The 19,476-nt window shown below is 40.9% G+C and overlaps 1 protein-coding gene across 6 annotated transcripts in view; it reads right to left on the bottom strand.

The window, feature by feature from the left end:
- Positions 1-19,476, bottom strand: part of mapk10 (mitogen-activated protein kinase 10) — a 236,772-nt gene that overhangs the window by 75,159 nt on the left and 142,137 nt on the right. For 4 of the 6 annotated variants that reach the window (XM_063043514.1, XM_063043510.1, XM_063043512.1 and 1 more), the window contains 3 exons: positions 16,791-16,929; positions 13,271-13,436; positions 4,447-4,518 (listed from right to left, as the gene is read on the bottom strand). In XM_063043514.1, the coding sequence (XP_062899584.1) occupies positions 4,447-4,518; positions 13,271-13,436; positions 16,791-16,929 (377 nt within the window). The remainder of the gene's footprint in view (positions 1-4,446; positions 4,519-13,270; positions 13,437-16,790; positions 16,930-19,476) is intronic. The other 2 variants (XM_063043509.1, XM_063043513.1) reach the window with 1 other exon arrangement.

Below are 19,476 nucleotides of genomic sequence, written 5' to 3'. Positions count from 1 at the left end.
TTGCAGAATCGCTTGTAGTTATGACCTGTAGACTCTTCCTGGCTGGAAATTTATTGCTCCATTTCCTACACTGCATAATTAACCACCTATCAGTATGATTCATTACTGTAAAGTACCCTGGAATGTCCTGAACAAATGTCAAATTTGGGAACTAAGGTTGCTTCAACTGTTGGGACACATTAGATATTGTAACTTGTGTTGTTTTCCAAAGATGATTCTTGGATAGAGTGACCTGGTGACACCCATCTCCTGTCCAGAGACAGGATGTGAAAGGTGCCATTTAAAACTTAGTTAAAAATGGCAGGTGTGTAATCTATGTGTAGGCAATATTTTTGGCCATTTCTTTCACTAATATTTTGTCAAGCTATAGTGCATAAACAATAGAGCAGAATAAGGGAGATAAACAGGACAGTAAATCAAATGTGTTAAGGGTTATTGTACAAATGACAGATTTTTCCCGAGTACATCAACAAAGTGTCAATATACTTAGGAAATTTTAGTCTGTTATAATATGTTATGAAGTAAGGTATTCCTGGGTTCATTTCCTGGCCCATGAACAAAACACAGCCAGAACCTTTGCAAAAATTGCAAGTTAGAGACGCCAGTTTAAATTTAAAGGAGCAGTGGATGAAAAGTACACCTGGAAATGAAGAAGGAACTAAGAAGGAGGAGTAGATGCAAGCAACGGACAGAGAGAGAGGGGATGACTCAGAAGATACATATTGGTCCCTTACGACATCCATAGTTACATGAGTCACTTGATTCAGGAGCTAAGTCAAACTGGTCAACCTCGAAAATCACGAATTGGGGAATCTATCAGGTTTAACATGCAAGAGGGCAAAATAGCTTTTGCATTAACTCAAGAGATATAGGTATAATTGAAGAAATACAATTATATACTGAGAGTGGTGCTCAACACACCTCGCACTAACATAGCATCAATAAACAGAACAGATAGATTTAGCCAAACAAGAATCAATATCTCAAAGGGAGTCCTGTCCTATTTAGACCCCAACCTTAGTAATGAGTGCAATATTGCATAACGGCAGCTCTCAAGAAGTTCAACCTCATCTAGGACAAAGCAGTCCACTCAAATGATACCCCATCAACCACTGTAGACATTCTTTTCCTCCACCACCGCCAAACAGTTTTTGCAGAATATACCATCTGCAAAATACAACAGACTATAGATACCCGCCAGGTTGTTCTAGCAGCATCCCCAAATCCACAGTATGTACCATCAAGAAGGACAAGGACAGCAAGGAGATATGAACAGCACCACTTGCAGGCTCTTGCCCAAATCACACATATTCTAATCTGTATTGTTGGTCTTAATCATTGTTGAGTCTATATCCTGAAACTCTTTACCCAATGGAACAGTGGGACCTCTCTCACTACTACAGTAGTTCAAGAGAACGGTCTCACAGGCAATTAGAAACAAATAAATGCTGACCTGAAATGTCACATCACAGAAGATGAAAAGACAGATAATTAAATAAAAAATAATAGACATGCTGGAGGTGTTGTGGGGGAACATGCTGCTGATAGGGTCAACGATTCAGTTACTGTGTATAGGAATAGTGCGTAATTTCAACATCCTCAATGAAAGAGTTGATTGGACAATTCACAGAGTGGCACAATTGTTACAGAATATGATAGAATATCATAGCAACAAATCAGATATATCTGTGACTGATAATAAATTCCCTTACATAAAAGATGTAGTAAAAAGCACTTGCAACTAGAATTCAGAAAGAAGCCTCCACCTTTCATTCTGTCTCAGTTTCCTTTTTAATACAATTGATGCAGTAATTGTACCAATTATCAATCCGGTAGGAATACACTGAATATCTATTTAACAGCCTGGAGATATTTAAAATTGTCTGGTCCTGTTTTGGCAATTGAAATTTATTAATTGTTGGCTATTTCATATTGGAAAGCATATTTGAAGTCATTCAAGGCTAACAGCCAGCCAGTTAACCTCAGTGAAGAGTGAAAAAAGTAAGTATTTCTGTAAGAATAATTCTCTATAGTTCTCAAGCATATTTGTTCATATCCATCTACTAGCTATGTGGAAACTGTGCCTGGGATGACAGGATACATGTGATTTGTTAGTTAGAAAAGGGGTTTAAAAAAACCCACAAGCAATAATTGAATAATATAGACACAGAATTTTCAAATTAAGTTATTTAAGAATGTATTTTTTTATTAATGCCAAGGGCTGCAATTAACACATGCTTTCCTTTGGCAAATCAAAATTTGCTGGGATGTGAGCATTTGGCCTAGGCAGGTAGCCTGTGGGAAGTTAGTGGTAAGCCAGGATCTAGTGAGTAGTGGCAGAGTTCCAGCTTCTGCGTGTCTGGATAGGGTTCGACTTCAAAATTTGAGGTGGGGCTGCATCCTTGAAAATGGGAGAAGGTGTGGAATTGGCAGGTGTTGCTGCTGAAAGCATGCGATGTTGCTGCAGTACAAATAAATTATGCATTTCTTTTGCTGGTGGAGCATATTAGAAGTGATTAAGAATGAGCTAGTAATCTAATGGGCTGCTTCAATGTGGATAGTGTTTAATTCATCTGGGCATAACCAACAAGGCCAGAGGGCAATAGTGGGCCTTCTTTGTGAACTGATGCTGTAGTTCTGCTGAATATACTCTACCAATGCTATCTGGCAGGAAGTTCCAGGATTTAGACCCATCGGCAACAAATTATTGGAGTAAATCAGTGTGCAATTTGGAGGGAAAACGGCAATGGTGGTGTTCCCATGTACTTCTGGCAGAGGTGTGGGAGTGCTACCAGGCACAGCTGAGATGAGCATTTTGCAGATAATACATGGGGTAGTGATGGCGCCCCATGGGTGGAGAGATTAAATATTTAGGGAGCTCTGATGCTTTGTTCTGGATGATGTACAGTTTCTTTTGAGTTTTATTGCAGTTATAATCATGTAATTACCTAGAGGATGTTCCATCACACCCCTAGCTTCTACCTCACTAATGCTGGAAGCATTTCGAGAAGTCACGAGAATTAGTGAAACAGTTAATCATAAATATCCCCATTTCAGGACTTATCAAGAAGCACGGATATTAAAGAAATAGAGCAGAAAATGCTGAAAGTATTCAATGGGGCAGGTAGTATTCCAGGAGAGTTAATATTTTACAAAGAACTTTTCATCAGATCTTTCTACACCTGCTGAACATTTCCAGCATTTAACGGTTCATCTTAGATTTCCAGGATCACTGAGAAACAGTCAATGTTACGGGTCAAGGACCCTTCATCAAAACAGGAAGTGTGAAAACACAAACTTGTTTAAAGTTGCAGTAGGGGAGGTGGGATGGGAGACAACGGTGGAAATGTCTGCCCTAGAACGCAGCCCTAAATTGTCAAGGTAACCACTACCAAGCAGCTGGGGCAAAATGTTAGAGAAATAATTTGAAACACAGCGAATTGAATCAGGATATAGCCACATCTGTGGAAGAAAAAGTTAACACAGTGACTGAGTCTGTGCCTAAGAAGCATAGACCAAACTGTTAACTACATAAATGTGATTATGGGTGAATAATAAAAGGGCACCATATCAAAGAGTATCTCATCTCATTATTAAAGGAACATAACTAAAAAGTCTGAAAGATGTTCACAGACTCTAAGCATAATAATTCATTGAGTTCATTTATTTCCAGCACTAAATAATATTATAATTTCCATGGATCAGCATTTACACATTGCACTCCTCTTTCCTTCGATAAATCCAAGCAGTTTATAGAATTGCTAAAAACAAATACAATATGTAAACACCTCATGCACAGAAATATTATAATATCTTAGAAATAACCACCATCAGAATCAATTTTCTGAAACTAGAATCCTCAGTTTTAAAAACATCTTCAATTCTTTCCTGGGGGGTACCTAATACCTGATAAGAAAGCATACCATTGAAATAAACTAGCAATTTTTCAAATAGCTCACTGCAAATTCCACGAAACATTCATTCAAAGATGATGTGAAAAGCAAGAAATTGTTTTATGCATTTGATGGTCAAAGATAATGCAAGTTATAAAAATAATGCAGCTTTGCAGAAACCAAAGATCCATTTGGGAAAAAAAATCTCTCTAGTGAATTATTCTGTAACTTGTTAATCAGAAGTTCAAGGGAGAGCACTCTTAAACATTTTAAAATTATTAGCAGTTTTGAATGAGAATAATGAATCAACATTTATTCAAATGAAAGTCAAGAACAAGATAGTGAGATATCTTGTCACATATCTGCACCAAACATAAAACATTTTCTACGAAGAAGCAACTCTATTATCAAACGATCAACATGAAAGATGCACTATGTAAAGTATGTGGAATAATTTAAAAAAACAGTTGCTCTCAGTTTATTTTTATTCATATGATTTAAGGAGTTAAAGTGCATAAAAAAAAATCAGCTGCTACAAGTAGCGTAAGGATACAGTCCCTTCCTGGAAAAAGAATTTTGTGGCGGACCATTTCTCCCATAATGCACCCAACAGACCAAATATCCACTACGAGTTCAGAAAATGATTGTAACACAAAAAAAAGAATTAGTATTAGAAACATCATATAAATGGAGAAAGCGTAATTAAGGATCAACAAAAGTAAAAATTAATTCACATCCCCTCAATATGCTGGAAACTGAAACTACACAAAATGATGTTAATGAAGACAATCCACTGAAACTAGACCCAACTGTCTAAGCCCAAATTCTAATAGAAATAAAAAGTATGAAGACTTCAATCCATGTTGGGCACTTCAACGCAAAAGTGCCATCAGAGAGGTATGCCAAGCTCTGTAGGTAATTATCAAAATTCTATGTAAAATTAGAATATATAAATCAGATAAAATCAAAATGTTGATTTAATTAATGGAGTATAAATCTAATACTGTGCATATTTCTGTAAAACAGATTGCAGTGACTGGGAACTGAAAATAGAGTTTGACAGCAGCATTGATGGTTCATTAGCAGAGAATTCCCCTGCAACTTGTAAAGAAAGCAGTAAATACACCTTTTTCATGTTTAATATAACAGAATAGTTCTGACACATTTTTGCTTTCATTATTTTTGGACATGCTTTTCTACTCATTGTTAAATTTTGAACTGTAAGGGCTGGTATCATTGTTATTAAAGGAGTAATTTGTGTTTTAAAAGACAAAATGAAAATCAGCCCTCCGTGCTATCAGGACTACATGAACATTTATAACTGAAAATAATCATCCTTAAAAGTTTAATCAGTCCAGATTTACTTATGAACACAACAGGTTTGAAATTTCATCCGAGGACAGTAATGTTTGTCTTCCCCAACCTATGTGCGTGTTCATGACAGCACTGATAAAGCTGACTGCTTCACTCTAAGTCCCGATTTCACATCAAGGGCACTCTCCATCATATTGTATTTCTACAACCATGCCAATAGGACAGAACTAGAATACATCTTGCACCTGAAACTGACACCAATGAGACAGCAACAGTGAGACTATCAACCAGCACCACAATTTGTAACCTCAGTCCTCCATTACTATCAAAGCCAAGGGATCAACTCTGGTTTAATATGTGCTGCAGGACCATCAAATGCTCCTCACGTTAACCCTTTTATTCCTGGAATCATTCCCGTGAATCTTCTCTGGACTCTCTCAAATGCCAGTGCATCTTTTCTTATACAAGGGACCCAAAACTGCTCATAATACTTAAGTGCGGTCTGACCAATGCCTTATAAAGCTTCAGCATAAGAGCCTTGCTCTTGTATTCTAGTCCTGTCAAAATGAATGCTACTATTGTATATGGTTTCCTTACTACTGACTGAACCTGCAAGTTAACCATTAGGGAATCCTGCATAAAGACTCCAAGTTCCCTTCCACCTCTGATTTCTGAATTTTCTCCCCATTTAGAAAATAGTCTATGCCTTTATTCCTTCTAGCAAAGTGCACGACCATGCACTTCCCTACACTGAATTCCATTGAATATCTCTTTATCCATTCTCCTAATCTATACAAGTCTTTTTGCATACCCCCTGCATTCTCAACACTACTTGCCTCTCCAGGTATCTTTGTATTGTCCACAAACTTGGCCACTAAGCTATTAATTCCATCATGCAAATCATTGACAAATAACGTGAAAAGAAGCAGTCCCAGCACAGAACCCCATGAAACACCACTAGTCACTGGCAGGCAACTAGAAAAAGACACCCTTTATTCCCAATTTTTGCCTCCTGCCAGTCAGCAAGTTTCAATCTATGCTAGTATCTTTCCTGTAATATCACCTCACTCTCACCTCTCTTTTACTCTAATTTAGTGATATTGTGCAAAGAAGGCCCCACAAGCTATGTAGCTCCAGCAACCCCTGACAAACCTGATTAACCCTAACCTAAGCACAGGACAATTTACAACGTCCAGTTATCTGGCCCGGTATGTCATCGGACTGTGGGAAGAAACTGGAGCACCCTGGGGAAACCATCGCATTCCACGATGGGGGTAGGGGGAGGGAAACATACAGACTCCTTACAGAACACTGCCAGAATTGAACTCCAAACTCCGGAATGCTCCAAGTTGTAACATAGTCATGCTACTGCTACGCTACCCTGGCACCGGAGACTCTTAAAATATTTGAAAAAAAACTTCTGGTAACCTCTTATATATTAATGGCTAGCTTACTTTCACATTTCACCTTTTCTCTCATTCTGGCTTTTTTTAGTTGCCTTTCCTTAATTTTTAAAACTTTCCCAATCCTTCCTACTGTTTTTGGCTATTATATACATGTTCTCTTTCCCTTTTATGCTGTCTTTGACTTCCTTTGTCAGCCATAGTTACGTCATCCTCACCTTAGAAAACCTTTTCATTTTTGTGATGTATCTATCCTCTGCCTTCGGAATTGCCCCCAGAAACTCCAGCAATTGCTGTGCTGCCATTATCCCTGCAAAACCAGCCAGCTCGTCTCTCGTGCCTCTGTAATTTCCTTTACTCCATTGTGATACTTACACATCTAACTTTATCTTCTCCCTCTTAAACTGCAGGGTGAATTCTATCATAGTATGATCACTGTTCCCCACGGGTTCTTTCAACATAAGCTCCCTAATCAAATCTAGTTCATTACATAATACCCAATCTAGAATTGTCTTTCCCATAGTAGGCTCAACCACAAGCTGCCCTAAAAAGCCACCTCATAGGCATTCTACAAATTCCATCTCTTGGGATCTTGCATCAATTTGATTTTCCCAATCTACCTGCATATTGAAATCCCCCATGACTATCATAACATTGCCTGTTTACATGTCTTTTCCGTCTCCCGTTGAAATTTGCACCCCACATGCTGGCTACTGTTTGGGGGCCTGTATATATTTCCCATCAGGGTCATTTCACCCTTGCAGTTTCATTACTCTACCCACAATCCTGAGTAACCTCTTGCTAAGGATTTGATTTCATTTTTTTTATCAACAGAGCCTCCCCACAATGTTTGTCTACTTGCCTGACCCTTTGATACAATCCGTATCCTTGGATTTTCAGCCCCCAACTCTGATCTTCTTTCAGCCATGACTCAGTAACGCCCACAGCGCCATACCAGCCAATCTCTAATTGTGCTACAGGATCATCTACCTTATTCCATATACTGCGTGAATTTAGTCCTGTTTTCATTACCCTTTTGATTTCCCCCCATGTTACACTTCAACTCGTTCCATTAAGTCAATGTTGCCCCATCAGAGTCTTCCTCAGTTCTTCCTCAGAGTCCCACTACATACTGGACCTACTTGTATACCAACTGCCCCACCTTCAGCCCTATCACTCTGGCCCCCATCTCCCTACCAAATTAGTTTATATCCTCCCCAACATCTCTAGCAAACCTACCCTTGGGTTCAAATGTAACCCGTCCTTTTTGTACTGGTCATACCTTCCCCAGCAGAGATCCCAATGATCCAGAAATCTGAAATCTTGCCCCCCTGCACCAAATCCTCAGCCAGTCAGCTCTACCATCATCATACTCCTGCCTTGACTAGCACATGGCACCATGTGTAATCCAGAGACTACTACCTTGAAGTCCTGCTCTTCAACCTCTTCGCTAACTCCCTATACTCACTGAACAGGACCTCGTCCCCTTTTCTAGCTATGTAATTGGTGCCAGTGTGCACCACGACCTCTGGCAGTTCACCCTCCCTCTTCAGAATATTCTGCAGTTGTTGAGAAAAATTGCGAACATAGTTGGGAGCTTTTTGACAGCAATGGTACAAGTAAACATCCCAGCTTTAATACCATAATGGACTCGCTACACATCAGCCTACACTGCGGCAGTACAATTGCAACAATAATATCTCCTCAGTTATGAGATTCACCAGGACCTCTTAGCTCCAGATGTCAATATAATCTTGATACAAGCACAGATCAAAAAAAAAACTGAATTCAAGAGAAAAGGTGAGCATGATTATCCTTGACATCGAGGAAGCATTTGAATGTCTGTGCTGTCAAGTAACCATGGTAAATGGGCACTATGGGTAAATACTCCAAGGAATGAAGTCATTGTTTGCTCTTGGGAAGCTGTTTGTAGTTGTTAGTGGTCTACCTGTAAGGTAGCCAAGGTGGATGACTGGATGAGTTCTTCAAGGCATGTTCAAGGCCCAACCACGTCAGAAATTAGGGTACTTGCTGTGATTGCACGCTATTCCATTCCACTGGCAACCTCTGAACAAATGAGTTTGAGGCTACGTTCATACCTGAATTGATAAGTAGCCAGTAACATTTGTGAAGTGCTAGAAAATGACTTTCTCCAACAAGAGAACGTCTAACTTCCGACCCAATGGCTTTACTGAACACCCTACCTGCTGGAGTCATCAATGAGCAAGAAATCAAGCCAAGCAGCTAGATACATATTGTGGCTACAAATACAAGCCAGGCTGGTACACCATTGGCAGTGAATCACTCCAAAGCTTTTCCAACGTTTTCAAGGTGCAGGTTAAAAGCCTGTAAGAATACGTTCAACCTGCAGCAAGATACAATAAGCTCAAAACCATCCAGGACAATGCAATCCATCTCAGTGGCACCCCATCAACAACCTTAAGCATCCCTTCCATTCACTATGTAGGTACTTTGACTACAATATGCACCATCAGTACTCACCGAGACTTCCTAGCAGCATCTGCTAAATCCATGACTACTTCTACCAAGAATGACATGGCCTTTGGGCACCAGTTGCATATTCCTCCCAAGTTGTACCCCATTCTGACTTTGTAATAAAGTGTTGCTGAGTCTAAACACTGAACTTCGCTGTTCAACAACCCTATGGGACTACCTTCATTAGAAGGGACTACAGCAGTCCAAAGGCAGCTTACCATTACCTCCTCAAAGGCAATTAGACATGGGAATAAATGCAGCCCTTGCCAGCAACTTCCACATCACTAAAAATGTGGCAGTGCAGTGGAAACCAGAGTGATAGGGCTATAGATAGGACAGTTGGTAGATGCAGTATGTAGTGAGACTGAGTAAGGACAGGGCAAAGTTGCAGTCAGCGGGATGAGTTCATGTGTAACATGGCAAAATCAAAAAGGGTGATGAATATAGGATGAAGGGCTTATATTTTAATGGACATAGTATACAGAATAAGGTAGATGGTCTTGTAGTGCCATTAGAGACTGACAGGAATGATGCTGTGGGCATCACTGAGTCATGGCTGAAAGATGATAGCTGGGATCCAAGGATACACATTGAATTAAAAGGGCAAGCAGGTAGGCAGAGGGATTGGGGCAGCTCTTTTGGTAAAAAATGAAAACAAATCCTGAGACAGAGGTGACATAGGATCAGAAAATGTAAAGTCCTTGTGGATAGACTGACAAAACTACCAGGGTAAAATAACCCTGATGGAAGAGACTACAGGCAGGTAGATTGGAAAAATTGGGATCCCAAGAGAAGGGATTTGCAAAATCATGTCGAAGTCAAGTCAAGTTTTTTGTCATTTAACTATATACATATGTACTGTCAAAGAGAACAATGTTTCTCCAAACCAGGGTATAAAACACATAACACACAATACTTAGGAAAATAAGAATAAAACCTGCATATGAATCACATAGAAATAACAAACTAAAGTGCATAAATTAAATATTGTGAGGTACAGAAATGATTAACTGGTGAAACTTCGAATGCAATGTGGCAGGGAATTCAGAAGCCTAATGGCCTGATGGAAGAAACTGTTTCCTGGCCTGACTGTTCTTGTTTTTATACCTCGGAGTCTCCTACCTGATGGTACGAAGTCAAAGAGGATGCTGGATGGAAGGGTGGGATCCTTAATAATACTAAGGACCCTGCATGTGCAGCACTCCTGATAAATGTCCCCGATGGATGGTAGGGAGACCCCATGATCCTCTCAGCCATTCTCACAGGCCTTTGTAGGGACTTCCAGTCCGATGCTCAGCTGCTCCCATATCAGATGGAGATGCAACTTGTCAAGACGCTCTCAATGGTGCTCCTATAAAATGCAGTTAAGATGGGGGATGGGGGGTGGGGTAAGTGGGAGCCTCACTTGCCTCCATCTCCTTATGAAGTGGAAGTGATATTAAGGGACCAGGTGAGGTATTCCATGATGTGAACTCCCAGAGAAGCCATGCATGTGCAGAGGGGTATGGTTCATTTACACGTTCCTGAAGTCCAGAATCTCTACATTCAGACTTAGGTTGTTCTTCTCACACCACTCCACCAGCCACTCCACTTCCTCTCTATACTTCATCTCATCATCATTGTTCATGAGGCCAATCAATGTTGTGTCATCCACACACTTGACATGGTTTGAGCTGAATCCTGCGACACAGTCATGCGTCAGCAGTGTGAACAGCAGCAAGCTGAGCACACATGCCTGGGGAGCACCAGTGTTCGGCATAATGGGACTAGAGACATTGCTGCTCGCACATACTGACTGTGGCCTTTCCAGTATCCAACTGCAGGGAGAGGTGTTGAGACCCAGTGAGGACAGTTTCTGGGGTATGATGGTGTTAAATGCCAAACTGAAGTCTATAAACAGCAGCCTGGCATATGAGAATCCATTTTCCAGGTGGACAGGACAGAGTGGAGGGCTGATCAGACTTAGGTTGCCTCATCAGTGGATCGATTTAAGTGATAAGCAAACTGGAAAGGGTCCAATGTAACTGGGAGTAAGGCTTTAATGTGCCCCATGACAAGCTGCTGAAAGCATTTCATAATGGTTGATGTAACGCCACCAGATGATAGCCTTCTGATAGTAACTGGCAGAAGGTAGGTTACTGTTCCCTTCTTTGCCACTGGAATGATGGTTGCTGCCTTGAAAACCGAGGGCACAGTGGACTGTTTCAGAGTGATGTCGAATATATCCATCAGCACCTCAGTTAGCTGGACTGCACAGTATTTCGGAACCCAACCTGGTATGTTTTTCGGGTCCACAGCTTTGTGGGGGTTGACTCTGGCCAGGTTCTTCCGCAGCTCAGCTTCTGCCAGGCGGAATGTCTGCTCCCCTGGGGGGAACGGTGGCTTCCTCACCAGCACTTTGTTCTGTGCATCAAACAAGGCGTAGAAGAAATTCAGCCTGTCGAGGAATGAGGCATCCTGGTTTCTGATCTGCAGGGTACACTTGTAGTCTGTAATCCTCTGAATTCCCTGCTATATTCACCTTGTGTCCCTAGTATCACAAAAGTGGCTGCATATTCTCTGGGAATGCTCCTGTTTCGCCTTCCTGATGGAACAGGAAAGCACAGTTTGTGCTTCCCTGAGAGTTGCCACATCCTCAGCTGTGTACGGACCTCTGCAGTTAAGTCGTGGCTCTTAAATGCATACAAGATGGCTTTTTAGAGCAGCGTGGGTTGAGTCCACAAGTGGAAAGGCAATTTTGGACTGGGAGTTGTGTAATGAACCAGATTTAATTAGACAGCTTAAGGGAAAGGGACCCTTAGGTGTCAGTGATCATAATGTGATATAATTTATCCCGCAGTTTAAGAGGCAGAAACTAAAATCAGATGTATCAGTATTACAGTCGAGAAAAGGGAATTGCAGAGGCAGAAGACAAGAGCTGGTCAAAGTTCATGGGAAAGGGACACTAGCAGGGATGATGGTAGAATTGCAATGGTGGGTGTTTGTGGGAGCAATTCGGAAGGCTTAGGACAGATACATCCTAAAGAAGTAGTATTCTAAAGGGAGGATGAGGCAACCATGACTGACAACAGAAGTCACAGACAGCATAATGCAAAAGAGAGCAGATAAGATATAGCAAAAATTAGTGGAAAGTTAGAGGATTAGAAAGCTTTTAAAAACCAACAGATGGCAACTAAAAAAGCCATAAAGAGAGAAGAGATGAAATATGAAGGTAAGCTAGCCAATAATATAAAATAGGGTGCCAAAATTTGTTTTTCGGATATATAAATCGTAAAACAGAGGAAGAGTGGATATCAGACTGCTGGAAACAACTTGCTTCAGATATTCATTCTGCTCTAACTACTAGCAGGCATAGGAAACAAATAGTCTCTTAGCTAACAGTAGGCTGATGTAAATATTAGGGAGTGCTATATATAACCATTTAACAATTACAGCACGGAAACAGGCCATCTCGGCCCTTCTATACTACTGAAGTTTTTGATGAAGGGACAGAATTTCAGATCTTTTATTTCTTCCCGACAACTTGCATTGATATACTTCTCATATTTCCTAATTTTGAAGAACAGATTGAGGTTTATTTTCTTCTTCCTCTGTAAGGAAAGGTGAATTAAACCTGACAGCAAATTAAATAACAAAGGTGGCATAAAAATTAGGAAGGCAATATAGGCTTGATACCAAACTACCACTTTCAGAAGAGATCTGCTCTTTGATCAGGTAATTTACTTTGTTCCTCAGTAACCTGCAACTCCTCCCAGCCATCTGGATGAACCAGCCCAAAAGGAAATATAGCTGCCAATCAGAGGATTGAGTTGAGATAACCATTCTTTTGAGTTGCATAATTATTGATCACAGAGGCTGGTCAGATAAGTTTGTTATGAATCAAGATTTAATCCATCAAGTGCATGCTGTTTTTCAGCCCTTAGTTACTTTATTGATAACATTAATGAATTCAAAGGGCTGCTTTAGTTAAAACAGTCACATCATATTGTAATCATTGGTAAGTAGCTCATTTTTAACAAATAGAAAAGCTTTCATTTAAAAGTAATGCACCAGATTTTCAATCTAACAGGATGGATCAATCTATGCAAAATGAAATAATTTGCCGTGTCTATGACACAAATAGGTATCAATAAGAAATGTGCTAGTGTTAAGTAAAAATCTCACCATTTTCTTTGTACCCCATTCCCAGAATAACTTCTGGTGCTCTATAATATCGCGTTACTACATAAGGAGTCATCATGAAGCTTGTTCCAGCAGTCCTTGCCAGTCCAAAGTCAAGGATTTTTAAAGTGCAGTCTGACTTTACCACTATGTTGCTTGGTTTTAGATCCTGTAAATGTAAAAGTATAAATTCAAATACTACACAACTACATAGCTTTATTAATACTAACTTGTACTTCGCAGACATGAGGAAATCTGCAGATGCTGGAAATTCAAGCAACACACACAAAAAATGCTGGTGAACGCAGCAGGCCAGGCAGCATCTATAGGAAGAGGTACAGTCAACGTTTCAGGCCAGGACCCTTCGTCAGGACTAACTGAAAGAAGAGATAGTAAGAGATTTGAAAGTGGGAGGGGGAGGGGGAGATCCAAAATGATAGAAGGAGACAGGAGGTTAGGGGTGGATCTAAGAGCTGGAGAAGGGAGAGGATCATGGAATGGGAAGTCTGGGGAGAAAGAGAAGAGGGGAGGGGAGCCCAGAGGGTGGAGAGCAGGCAAGGAGTTATAGTGAGAGGGACAGAGGGAGGGAAAAAAAAGAAAAAAAGGGGGGAATATATTAAAAATATATTAAATAAATAAATAAGGGATGGGGTGTGAAGGGGAGGAGGGGCATTAACGGAAGCTAGATAAGTCAATATTCATGCCATCAGATTGGAGGCTACCCAGACGGAATATAAGATCTCCCAGTGGCCACACATTTTAATTCCATGTCCCATTCCCATTCATATATGTCTATCCACGGCCTCCTCTACTGTCAAGATGAAGCCACACTCAGGTTGGAGGAACAACACCTTATATTCCATCTGGGTAGCCTCCAACCTGATGGCATGAATATTGACTTCTCTAACTTCCACTAATGCCTCTCCTCCTAGGGTTGCCAACTTTCTCACTCCCAAATAAGGGACAAAAGTAGCAGTCAAATACAGCACACTTGCGTTTACCCCGAGAAAAACTACCATGACCATGAAGCCTTGCGCGAGCACCTGTGTGCGCATGCGCGTACGTGCCAATTTTTTTTCCTCAAACCGGTTTTGCCTTAATCTTCCCGACTACACTGCATATACATTATTTCTACTTTATATAGGCTGTGTATTTATCATACCATTCCTGCTTTTACTATATGTTAGTGTTATTTTAGCTTTTATGTGTTATTCAGTATGATTTGGTAGGTTATTTTTTGGGTCTGGGAACACTCAAAAATTTTTCCCATATAAATTAATGGTAATTGCTTCTTCAATTTACGCCATTTCAGCACGAAAGGTTTCATAGGAACGCTCTACCTTAGCGGGGGGAAATACAGGACAAGGGCGGTCCCGTATGGGACAAACCAATTTAGGCTAATATACAGGATGTCCCAGCTAATACAGGACAGTTAGCAACCCTACCTCCTCACCTTCACACCCCATCCCTTATTTATTTAATACATTTTTTTATATTTTTCCTTTTTTTCCTCTCTTTTTTTTCTCCCCCTGTCCCTCTCACTACAACTCCTTGCCTGCTCTCCACCCTCCGGGCTCCCTCCTCCCCTTCTCTTTCTCCCCAGGCTTCCCATCCCATGATCTTCTCCCTTCTCCAGCCTGGTATCCCTTTTGCCAATCAACTTTCCAGCTCTTAGATCCACCCCTCCCCTCCTGTCTTCTCCTACCATTTCAGATCTCCCCCTCCCCCTCTCAAAACTCTTACTATCTCTTCTTTCAGTTAGACCTGACGAAGAGTCCCAGCCCAAAACGTTGACTGTACCTCTTCCTATAGATGCTGCCTAGCCTGCTGCGTTCACCAGCATTTTGTGTGTGTGTAACTTGTACTTCTATATTTTAAATTTGCAACTCTGAATTCTTGTTCCCTAAATTATTAATCCAGTTTCAGAATTAATATGTCACCATTAAACCACCATGAATGCCAGGGTTAAACTGGTACTGAGAGTACTCAGGTGGGATAATAGAGAAGATAAAATCTGGTAGCTCGAGTAGTTAAAACAGACTGGATGAAGGCCTAAAGGAGGGAGAGGAGGCAATCTAAGTGAACCACAATTTTGTAGGGGTTGGTGAAGCAGTAAGGTTTTGGCTGCATGCAGTGATCCTTTTTAAGACAGTATCTGGTGTATTCTATCCCCTTATACCTCACCCATTTTCAACCCATATTCCGATGGTCCGGTTTTCAGAACAACTCCATGACTTCAACTATCTGCTATCTCACTTTTCAGAACTCCCAATGATTCAGAATCTAGCTCACGAGTGATGTTTCCAACTCTCCCCTGAAACTCACTGGAGCCATGGGTCCCAAGCTTTCCCAAATCTCACCAGGTCACTGGTTCCCACACTCCTCTGAAATATACGTCTTCCATTAAAGCCACCAGTGCCCCAGTTCCCATACTCCCTTTAAACTTACTCTAATCATTGGTAAAGCTATTATAATGCTGTGCAATATCTAAAAAAGGTAAAAGTGTGTTGGGGTATTAATATGCATCCAATAGTGCAGCAGATTTCTCAGGCTATCGCCAACTGGTGGCCCAGTTGCATAGTCCCGTACAGGTCTTCCTTCACTAATCCGGCACCATTGGGACCTGAGGAGTGCAGGATTAGTGAAAATGCCGAATTACAGAAGGATCACATTAAGCAATAGCTAACCGCCTCATCATACCTTTAAAATATCAAAGGATCATTTAATGCCAGAGAAATATATACCATATACATCCTGAAATGCTTTTTCTTCGCAATCATCTACGAAAACAGAGGAGTGCCCCAAAGAATGAACGACAGTTAAATATCAGAACTCCTAGGTCCCCCACCCCCGCTCTCCTCCCTCTCATAAGCAGCAGCGAGCAACAATCCCCCCTCCCCACTTGCAAAAAATAAAGCGCACCCATTACCAGCACTCAAGCGTGAGCTAAGCGATAGCAAAGACACAGACTTGCAGTTACCCCAAAGACTACATTGCACTCGCAGTTACTGAGGGAATCCTTGTTAGTTTCTTTTCCTCCACTTAGTATTATGCTTAAATTCAGTGGGTTGCCACGTCTGATCTGAGGTTGTAGGCAGAAGAGAACGGAATGCCGGCTGGGCAACGCTGGAGGGCAATGCATGACTGCCGGCAAGCGGGCGAGAAGGCAGACCAACTCAGTGTGTGCCAGCTCCCCCGCTGCTGGCAGGTAAGGCAGGTGGGTGCCGGGCAGCTGCACCTCACGCAAATGCAGGAAAACAAGCAGGAATCGCCTGTCTGTGCTTTCAAGAGTGCGCCAACACGTGAACAGATCTAGCGCAACCAAACCAATGTGCAGCAGATTGGTACAGTGGCCCGGAAAATTTGAAATTACAGTTGCGTGGAAAATTTTACATCAGTGCGGATTACAGGTAGTCAGATTAGTGAAGGCGAACCTGTATATTGTTCTGTAATACTTCCATGGTGTTACTAAAATTTTTCAAATCTATTTTGGTCAAACTGCTTGCTTCTTCCGAATACCCACCCGGTGAATAATGCCAGCAGAATGGAGGTGCTTGATGCCACACAGCATCTGGTATAATAGGTAGGACATCCGCTCGTGATCCAGTTCCATTTGAATTACCTGACATAGGTTGGCATCCATCAATTCCATAACTAAATACCTGCAAGAAAGAAAAAAAGGAGGCTGCTGGGTTGATGAATTCACAGGCAACAATTTCCCATCATATGAGACTATCTTGGATTTAAAAGGAAATCAATATACATGATATCCATAAGCAAGGAAATACATGCTTTTTTTTTTATTTTTCACTGATATTTCCTTCCTTAGAAAGATGTCTGTAAACTGAATCTCTCCTGCAGCTGGGATAATGTTCACTAACAAGATAAATTGTGCAACCCTACATCTTTGCAGCAGAATAGAATAGAGGTTTGATTATCTCACATTTCCTTTTCAGTGTCCCTCACTAAGATTGAATGTCACATATAACTGCAGCATTCTACATGGGAAATGATTAATAATTTAAGCAGCTGAGAAAATAGGGGTAAAATTGGTTATCAGAAGCACTTACCAATATTCTCAAATGCCAAAGCTGCAATAAATATTCAGAAGAAGGATCTGATCTGAGTTCAGAGAGAACTGATTTTAGACTCGGAGGAAGAGAAAGTTTCACACAGTTTTTATTCAGCCTCCCACATTATGCAACATCAAACTGGAGTTTTTGGGTGCTCGGGGTCCTATGGGTATCTCAATCAATATATAAACATTCAAAGTGCATCTGCTTCCAGTTGGATTTACATAATGCACTGTCCTGGGCTGGTGTTGGAATTTCTGGCACATGTTGCAAATAAAATGTTGCCTGGCTTGAAAAGTGGTTCCACAATGATAAGGCAGTCAGTTTACCAGCGCTCCACTGATCAACAATGCTGCCATCAGATGAAATGAGCACAGCATGTGTTCATGAAGACTAAAGTACATATTTAGTACATTATTTCTACAGTAACGATGATTTCTAGCCTGCAAAAGGCTGTCGTTGTCTCCAATGACATCATTCTGACACAATGAACTATTGGTTAGGTGCAACTGCTTGCGGAAACAACATTAAAGAAGCTGCTGCATAGTAAATCAAACGGGCATTATGATAGAGCTGTCTAATCAAAAATCCCATCACTGTGCACATAACCAATAGTCAACATATGTACAGTCAATAGCTTTCAGATTTCCAGCATCTGCAGCACTATGCTTCTGAAATTACGAATCTGCTTCTTCACTTGCCTGCTAACAATCATTGATCAGGTCTAATTTCCTTCTTGCAGCCTACAACATTCAGGATACATAGTTCCTTTTGTGGCATTCAGTCCTCTTGTGTCTTTAAATTCTCAACCTGTTTCACTTACACTGAATGTGGTTACCTAATTCTTCCAATCAGGAAGAGCTTCTAAAGTATTTAAATTAAAGCAAATATATTTTCTGTGTGTATTCCCAAATTTAAATAAAAAATCAGTATCAGGCCTTAGTGTGCATTCATGTAAAGTATTAAGTAGTAGAAACTGATATTTTTCTCTATTGTTCTTTTTAATATCAGCAAAAAGGATTGCAGAATTTTATGCGCAAATAGATATTCTGTATCCTTTCCACTAGTTTTTAAAATTTTCTACCAGAGACAGCCTTATCAAGAGTACTTACAAAGTTCTTGGCTCAAATGAATTACAATGAAAACTTCCTGTTAACTGAGCTTGTGTCTGGGACTTTGCAGTGTCTCTCAAAGCTAGGCAGGTGCACCAGAAATAGCAAGATTTTTATGCCTTTTGATGATAATTAGTTATTCCCCCAGTGGGAGATTAGAAAATCTTATCGCAAAAGATAGTATGATTACTTTTTGATTAAATAGGCTTCCAACTGAACTGAAGCAAAACTGCACCCAGTTGCTACTCCTAATGATATCAAGGCCTTTGAGCTCTTTACCACAAATAAGTCTTTGAATTAGATAGAGCTGTGCAGCCAAAGGAGCATCCATCATAATAAGAAGCCGAGAGATTGTTTGACTTGGGTGGTCTGTCAACTCGTGGAGCACCCATTGCTAGTCCCCAACAATGACCTGTGCTCACCATAACAGCCCGGGTGAACTTAGAATGATCCCGGCCTCACACCTGAGCAGCTGCTCTGCTCGTCCCAGCCCACTCAACACTGCCATCACAATCAGGCTCTACATCCAGCCATTGGACAGGGAGATCACCACTTCATGATTGCAGGAGTGCTAATTCATGCCAGATTCCTGGCACAGTAGTTCCTAGCTTGAACAGATGTTCTTTAGAAGCGCAGGGGGAGGGGTAGGAGTTTGTGGGTGTTCAAACATTAGGTCCCTTTAATGAATTATATTCTGCGGGGTGGCACCATCCAGGATGCCAGTATCGAATACATCCCTTTCTGTTCAAATATGACTATGACTATGAAATATACCTCATCCTTGCAAGTGTTCTACTGGAACCAACAACTTGGCCTTATACTGATCTCCCTAATCTTATGTTCTTCTAGCATATGTCACGAAATGAAATTTAGCAATTATCCAGCTCCAAAACTTACTTCTAATCATGCAATGCAGGCACAAAATACTGCAGATGCTGGGAATCTGAAATGATTACAAACAAAAACTGCTGGAAACTCAGGAGTTCCGGCAGCCACTCTGGAGAGAGTCAGCATTTCAGGTCAA

This window comes from Mobula hypostoma, chromosome 3 (assembly GCF_963921235.1).
Source record: "Mobula hypostoma chromosome 3, sMobHyp1.1, whole genome shotgun sequence".
Classification (NCBI taxonomy): domain Eukaryota; kingdom Metazoa; phylum Chordata; class Chondrichthyes; order Myliobatiformes; family Myliobatidae; genus Mobula; species Mobula hypostoma.
This window is presented reverse-complemented; position numbering and strand designations above follow the sequence as displayed.